We start from the raw sequence: 8,263 nt of genomic DNA, 5'->3' as shown, positions 1-8,263 counted from the left end.
AAACAAAACAAACACACCAACAACATCCATGAAATAAATACGTGGTTAAAAAAAGAGAGAGTGAGAGCGAGCGAGAGAGAGAGACACACACACACACACATACACACACACACACACACACACACACACACACACACACACACACACACACACACACACACACACACACAGAGACATACATACAGATCCGACAGACAGCCATGCAGACAATCTATATATATATATACGACTAGTGTCTGTCTGTTTGTCTGTTCGCGATGCACGGCCAAAGTTCTCGGTGGATCTTTTTCAAATTTGGACACCGTATTCAGCTACACCCCGGACACAATCTCATCGATGAGATATTTCAACACGTGCTCTCAACGCGCAGCGCTGTGCGCGCTGAACCGATTTTTTTTTTCGGGATCCACTACCAGTAACTCTTCCTTATCTTCTCCAGTGTTTTCAGCCGCGATTATCTCCCTTCCTCCGTGTGGCGTCAATCCATATTCCCGTTACTACGTTACTATTTTTAGAAGGTCACTGCACGTTACTATTTTTAGAAGGTCTCCAGTGTTTTGCGCGTTTATCTCCTTTCCTTCGTGCGCCGGCGGCGTACACCCGGCAAAGCCGGGTCCCAGGCGCAGCCTGGTATTCGGCTCTACTTCTTCCCGGCGAAGCCGGGTAATCATCTCAGGGCCGGACCAAATGAGTTGTAAGGGGGTGGTTCCTCCTTTTTTTTGGGGGGGGGCAAATCAGCGAAGTGGCAAAGCCACAAGCGCGCGCATGCAAAGCAGGCGCGCGAACTAGGGGGGTCCGGGGGCATGCTCCCCCCGGAAAATGTTTGAAAAACGGTTAAAATCTGTGCAATCTGGTGCATTCTGGGCCTTGTTTTGAGGGTTAAGAGCAGCATTGTTTTGGTGCTAAAACTAGTAAAAGTCAAAGCAAGGTACATGCTTTTTCCAGGGGTGGGGTTCCGGAACCCCTGGAACCCCCCCCCCCCCCCCCCCCCTGGGTCCGGCCCTGCATCTAGTATTATATACACACTCTCACACTCACACACAAAGGGAAGTGTCCGCCGTTTGAACATGTAGTAGTGCTATCGACACGTAGCGCTATCGACACGTAGCGCTACAGTACAATGTTTTTTTCAAAAATAGTGATATCGACACGTAGTTCTATTGAGACGTAGTTATAATGGCATGTGTGCATTGTGGCAATAGCACTACGTGCCGATAGCACTACTTGTTTTTGGCAATTTGTGTCGATAGCACTACAGAAAATAGAGCAAACGATACGTAGCACAGATGACACGTAGCGCTAGCGGGACGCACCGCTTAGATCTTCTGTCTTCGCGGTATGTGCACACTACAAAATAATGCATGAATCATATGACTCAGCTTACAGAACAACTGTGTGGAACATTGTTTGGTTCTTTAGTTGACTTCCATCTTTGCAACAGACAGCAACAGAGAAAATTCGTTTCAGTTGTTACCATGTTTTTCAAACTCGTTTTTGGATTTGTGCTTTTTCTTGTCCAACTGGGTAAGGTCAGAATTATGTTCCTTCAAAATTGAAATTGTTATCTTTCTTCTGTTTTCAATTTATTTCCCAATTCAGTCTGTCGAAACACAGTATAGACAAGCCTTTCCTGGTCAGTAACACTATGATTTTAATTGATACGGACATCAATTAATGCTATTGTTGTAGTCGTTTCTGTGCAGGAGAAAGTCCCTGTGATTCAAAACCATGGTCAAATGTAAATAATAATAATTGTCAGTAAGTACTGGTGTCACATGACTGATGTGAACCAGTTGATTGGCTAATGGCGATGCGCTAAAACTGTTAGCGCACTCTTGGAGTGCGCTAACTTTTCCACAGAGCGTATTCTTACGCCCTTTACCTAAGCAAGACTGTGCTCTCATCCTCAGAATTAATTACTGACATGTAGCTTATATTCTCCACAATACCAAATGACCATAAATTCCCTACTTCTCAATTAAAGCAGAAGTGGGTTTTTTTTCTGACAGATTGCATGTGCCTGTGCCACAGTGCGGCTGCCACTGATCTAAAAATAGAAGCCGCTGGGTTTCATCTAATTCTCGCCGACTTGCATAGATTCTTCTCATCGTGTTGGTGGCATGTAGCTTATCATCCACATTACCAAATGATGAGTTCATATAAAAACAAGTGTTATTCCGATAACGTACCAGCTAGACCAGTTTGGAAGACTGACTCGATCGACTCTGTCATACGTAGCCGCACTGACTACACTGAAATACGACTGCATCAGTTCAGTAAATGAATGGTTTCCGAATTATTATTTCAAGGCAAGAACAATCGTAATCGAAAACGTGTAGGGTACGTTCAGAACGTTCTTACCATTATAAGACTTATTACCAGCGTGCCTCGTGCGTGCAGACTCAGTCAGTGCAGACTGCATGCAGTGGTTTGATTGCCCTAGCAGACGACATAAACCCCGCTCAGCAAATTAACATGTTGGGCAAATGTGAACGAAAAAACGATGGGGATATAATACGTGTAGGGTTCAGAGCATTCTTACCGTTCATATTTAGTATCAGACTCCCCGATGAATGAAGATACAACACGAAAATATGCCACATTTGTTTTGAAAATGTGCGAACCGTCGAGTCCCGCGGCTTCGAGTCAATTCAAGGGGAGTCACTCCGCACAGTCAATCCGTCGAAGCTCGACTGGAGGTTTCGAATCGCAAATAATGAAGAGCACAGCCCTTTCTCCGAGTTCAAATGAGGTCTCTCTGAAAGATCATCACTGTTCAGATTAACGCTACTCTGGAATTTACCAACAGAAATTAAAATGCGTGTGACGAAAGCACGACACACTTGAGACACCCCACACAAAAGTAGATCTTTACTGTACACGACCTGACCACACAGTTATGCCTATTCAAATGCGCGTTGCAAAATGTGCGCTTGGAATCTTCTTTTTTCTATGGCGGTACTGACAATATCGTTATTGAAACAATCCCAGTGCACTAAGGGATTTATAGAGCAAATCTCGAAAATAATTATTGAACTCAGCGCTATGCGCTTCGTTCAATAATGAATTTTCTCGATTTGCTCTATAAATCCCTTAGTGCACTGGGATGTCTCAATAACTTAAATAATAATAATAATAATAATAATAATAATAATAATAATAATAATAATTGTCAGTAAGTACTGGTGTCACATGACTGATGTGAACCAGTTGATTGGCTAATGGCAATGCGCTAAAACTGTTAGCGCACTCTTGGAGTGCGCTAACTTTTCCACAGAGCGTATTCTTCCGCCCTTTGCCTAAGCGAGACTGTGCTCTCATCCTCAGAATTAATTAATGACATGTAGCTTATATTCTCCACAATACCAAAATACTATAAATTCCTGCTTCTCAATTAAAGCAGAAGTGGTTTTTTTTCTGACAGATTGCATGTGCCTGTGCCACAGTTGCCACTATCTAAAAATAGAACCCGCTGTGTCTATTTTTCAGTTTCGACTTGCGAAGAATCTTCTCATAATTATGCCGTAGCTTATTATCCACATTACCAAATGATGAGTTAGTATACAATTCCCAGCAGCTAACAGAAAACACAAGTGTTATTCCGAGAACGTACCACTGAACTAGATCAGCATTTGGAATATATACGTAGCAGACTAGATTACACTGAAATACGACTGCATCAGTTCAGTAAATGAATGGTTTCCGAATTATTATTTCAAGGCAACAACAATCGGAATCGAAAACGTGTAGGGTTAAGAACGTTCTTACCATGTATAAAACTTATTACCAGCCTGCCTTATGCGTGCAGACGAGCAATTGTTGTTTTTGAAATGAGACTGCAGTGCAGTGCCGTGGTTCGCTTGCCCTAGTCGCCCTAGCAGACGACATAAACCTCGCAGCAAATTAACATGTTGGGCAAATGTGAACAAGCAAACGATGGGGACATACTACGTGTAGGGTTCACAGCATTCTTACGGTTCATATATAATAGTACCAGTCTCCCCGATGAGTGAAGATACAACAGAAGAAACATACCACATTTACTTTGAAAATCCGAGTCTCACTCTCAGCTAACCGTGGCCTTGGCCGGAGTCAATTCAAGGGGCAACACTCTGCACAGTCAATCTGTCCATAGATATCCCTTCTGTCGAAGCTCGATGAAGGTTTCGAATCGCAAATAATTAAGAGTACAGTCCTTTCTCCGAGTTTAAATGAGGTCTCTGTGAAAGGTCATCAATTTTTAGCTTAACACTTCACTGGAATTTACCAACAGAAATTAAAACAAGAGTTTGCGTGTGACGAAAGCACGACACACTTGAGACAGCCTACCCAAAAGTAGATCCAGTGACACAAACCTGACCACACAGTTACGCCTATCCAAATGCGCGTTGCAAAATGTGCGTTTTTAATCTTCTTTTTTCTCTGGCGGTACTGACAATATCGTTATTGAAACAATCCCAGTGCACTAAGGGATTTATAGAGCAAATCTCGAAAATAATTATTGAACTCAGCGCTATGCGCTTCGTTCAATAATGAATTTTCTCGATTTGCTCTATAAATCCCTTAGTGCACTGGGATGTCTCAATAACTTAAATAATAATAATAATAATAATAATAAGGGTATTTATAAGGCGCAAATCCTAAAATAGTTCTAAGCGCCTTACAATCTTAAATATAATCATCTTAATAACAGCAACAATACAGAATGTAAGCGCCTTAAATCAATCTTAAATATAATAATCTTAATAACAACAACAATTTCACATTTAAAAACAAATAAACTTTAAATAAATGCAACACAATCACGTACACAATACACAATTCAAATGACTCTATCTCAATGGCTAGGGAAACAGGTGTGAAGCAGCACCTTCTTTCGGATATATCTTGGGAATCCATTTTGTGGCATCTCTTGCACACCATATCACTATACCAATCTAAATACTTTCAAATGTTATATGTAGGTTTTGGGGCCTAGCAAAAGCGCAAAAGCACAACAAAGTAAAAGTTTGAAAGTATTGGTTCTTAAACGTCATATACGTTCCGGACAATGGGATTGCATTTCAGCCTCGGAGTTTAAAATATAATAAACTAATTTGTTTATTAAATTATGCTCAACAATTAATCTGCAATCAAAGATTAAAACAGTATTGCATTGTATTCTGCGTTATTTCCTGAATCCAAAAATATGTCGTGTTTGAATTTAAAACGTGCAACAACAAACAAAAAGTCCTTGTCATGCAAATTCGTTACATTGTCGGTTCATTCAAAATCAGTCTGCGCAGTCTCGATGGTAGGGTTTCTGCCAGCCCACGACTTACTAGTCTCGGTAAAGAAAATACAGTGTGTTCAGGGTCAATCTTTTCGGCCGACCAAATGTGTTGATATTGCAGTACGCAACTTGTTTTCATTTTCAGCAGAACGTACCAAATGCGACACGTCGTCAGGACCGGAAATTGTGTTGGTGACGTCACCAGTGACGTGGTTCGAGGCGGTTGCTCACTGTGACGCAATGGGCGGTCGTCTGTTGGAACTGACGTCAGATGTTGTGCAGGATCTGTCCAGCATTGTTGCTAAGGACGCCACACACTTGTGAGTTGACCGCCGTGGTACAAAGGAACAATCAAAACAGAATTGTTCCACTTTTAAAAACATTTACGTAACAAGTGCTGCACGCTTTGTGACATCGTACATAGTCACACATGTTCAAATGAACACTTGTGAACACGTTGTGTTTATCCTGTGAGTCGCTTTTGGTAGTAAAAGTATGTTCTATGTCACAAAGTGTCCAATACGTTTTACAGAAATTGGTTTAAAAGCTGAAAGCTTCTATTAAGAATTTAGCAGGAGAAATAGTGGAACTACTGTTTTAGATTATATGGTGGGACTACTGTTTTAGACTATAGTGAGACTTCTGTTTTACACTATAGTGGGACTACTATTTTAGACTATTGTGGGACTGCTGTTTTAGACTATTGTGGGACTACTGTTTTAGACTATAGTGGGACTACTATTTTAGAATATAGTGGGAATACTGTTTTAGACTATGTAGTAAGACTACTGTTTTAGACTATATAGTGGGACTACTGTTTTAGAATATAGTGGGACTACTGTTTTTGACTATATAGTGGGACTACTGTTTTAGACTGTAGTGGAACTACTGTTTTAGAATATTGTGGGACTACTGTTTGACACTATACTGGGACTACTGTTTTAGACTATAGTGGGACTACTATTTAAGACTATAGTGGGACTACTGGTATATACTATAGTGGGACTACTGTTTTAGACTATAGTGGGACTTCTGTTTTATAATATAGTGGGACTACTGTTTAAACTATAGTGGGACTACTGTTTAGACTATAGTGGGACTACTGTTACGACTATAGTGGCACTACTGGTGTATACTATAGTGGGACTACTGTTTTAGACTGTAGTGGGACTACTGTTTTATACTATAGTGGGACTACTGTTTAAACTATAGTGGGACTACTGTTTAGACTATAGTGGGACTACTGTGTTAAACTGTAGTGGGACTACTGTCTTAGACTTTTGTGAGACTACTGTTTTAGACTATAGTTGGACTACTGTTTTTGACTATATTGTGGGTCTACTGTTTTAGACTAGAGTGGGACTGTTGTTTCAGACTATAGTGGGACTACTGTGTTAAACTGTAGTGGGACTACTGTCTTAGAATTTTGTGAGACTAGTGTTTTAGACTATAGTTGAACTACTGTTTTTGACTATATTGTGGGGCTACTGTATTAGACTAGAGTGGGACTGTTGTTTCAAACTATAGTGGGACTACTGTTTTAAACTGTAGTGGGACTACTGTCTTAGACTTTTGTGAGACTACTGTTTTAGACTATAGTTGGACTACTGTTTTTGACTATATTGTGGAGCTACTGTTTTACACTAGAGTGGGACTACTGTTTTAGACTATAGAGGGACTACTGTTGTTTGCTATTGTGAGACTACTGTTTTAAACTATTGAGGACTATTATATTAGAATGTAGTGAAAGTGGGACTATTGTTTACGAATAGAGAGTTTTGAAAAGTAGTGTCAGTTTTTTCTTGCGATTCAAAGTCGTTTCTTCCTTTTAAGTGGTTTGCACGTCGCGTCTTAATTCTAATCGTTTCATCAAACTATTTTAACTCACTAATCTTCGTCGAAAAATTCAGCCAAAGACTTGACATCAAGACAAACGCAAGTCCAATCAAATGTTTTCACACGTGTAGCTTTCAACCTCTTTCATTTAAACGGAACCGTCGTCGAAAGATGTCCAAAAATTGGATTCCCGAAGCAACAGTTAATTGGCGTCTTATTTGTCCCCTATTTTGTCTGTTTCAGCTCAACGGAATCCTGGATAGGCCATTTTCGCTACATCGCGGACGATGTCTTCATGGGCTTGGAGTGCTCTGCGGCTGGAAACGTCACGACATTTCCATGGGACTCTTTGAACACGGGAGAGTGTGTTACTGCTGTTGGTGCCATGGGGTCTCCAGTTCATTTCCAATTGCACGGGCGTACGTGCGGGAGTGCGCTGGAACCCAATCCCTTTCTGTGCTCTATCATTCCAGGTATGAATCGTTGTCTCTTTTGAAGTGTGTGTCTTGCTCTGTGATTTGTATTTTTTTTATTTCTCTCTTGCTCTCTGCTTGAGGTTGTCTAACTGTCTCTCTTTCGATGCAGGGGCGGATCAGTTCATTTTATGGGGGGGGGGGGGGGGGGGGTTCAAAAAGTATATTGTGAAGATATGGGTGTGAAAATTTTGAAAAAAAGGATGCAAAATGGTGCAATCTGGTGCATTCTGAGGATGATCATTACCAATTTCAGGCAGCAGATTTTGTCACTGATTAATACCCCCAAAAAAACACTTTTTTTTCTTTTTTTTTTGGCTGGGGGGGGGGGGGGGGGGTGTTTCCGGAAACCCCAGAAACCCCCCCCCCTCGTCCGCCCCTGCGATGTGTGTTTGTTTGACGTTCTTGTTCTATATCTGTCTGTATACGAGGTATGATCCAAGCAAAATGATCAAACCGCGATTATACAAGTCTCAGGCCACTGATCATAAACAGTAATACATCGTTTGAAAGCCCAACCATTTAACTGGTTTACCTCTAAGAGATGACGTCATTAGGTTACTACGTCATAAATGACGAGGTTTTAAATACGTCACTTTTGGGTTGTGCTTTAAAACGGGGTCTTTTGTCAAGCGCCATTCAATTTTCACTTCTTTGAAAAAGTGTAGCTGGATGATGGTAC

The 8,263-nt window shown here is 41.0% G+C and overlaps 2 protein-coding genes and 1 long non-coding RNA gene across 4 annotated transcripts in view; 1 reads left to right on the top strand and 2 right to left on the bottom strand.

The window, feature by feature from the left end:
• Window positions 1-8,263, bottom strand: part of LOC138983560 (uncharacterized) — a 272,403-nt gene that overhangs the window by 29,155 nt on the left and 234,985 nt on the right. The gene's annotated exons all lie outside the window — the stretch shown is intronic.
• LOC138983563 (uncharacterized) overlaps window positions 1-8,263 on the bottom strand; it is a 285,239-nt gene that overhangs the window by 177,525 nt on the left and 99,451 nt on the right. The gene's annotated exons all lie outside the window — the stretch shown is intronic.
• LOC138946118 (mucin-22-like) overlaps window positions 4,841-8,263 on the top strand; it is a 16,262-nt gene continuing 12,839 nt past the window's right edge. Inside the window, exons 1-3 of the mRNA XM_070317621.1 lie at window positions 4,841-4,856; window positions 5,418-5,592; window positions 7,352-7,581. Coding sequence (XP_070173722.1) covers window positions 4,841-4,856; window positions 5,418-5,592; window positions 7,352-7,581 — 421 coding nt within the window. The remainder of the gene's footprint in view (window positions 4,857-5,417; window positions 5,593-7,351; window positions 7,582-8,263) is intronic.

Source organism: Littorina saxatilis, linkage group LG13 (assembly GCF_037325665.1).
Source record: "Littorina saxatilis isolate snail1 linkage group LG13, US_GU_Lsax_2.0, whole genome shotgun sequence".
Lineage (NCBI taxonomy): Eukaryota > Metazoa > Mollusca > Gastropoda > Littorinimorpha > Littorinidae > Littorina > Littorina saxatilis.
Note: the sequence above shows the minus strand (reverse complement) of the source record. Positions and strands in the feature narration are given on the sequence as shown.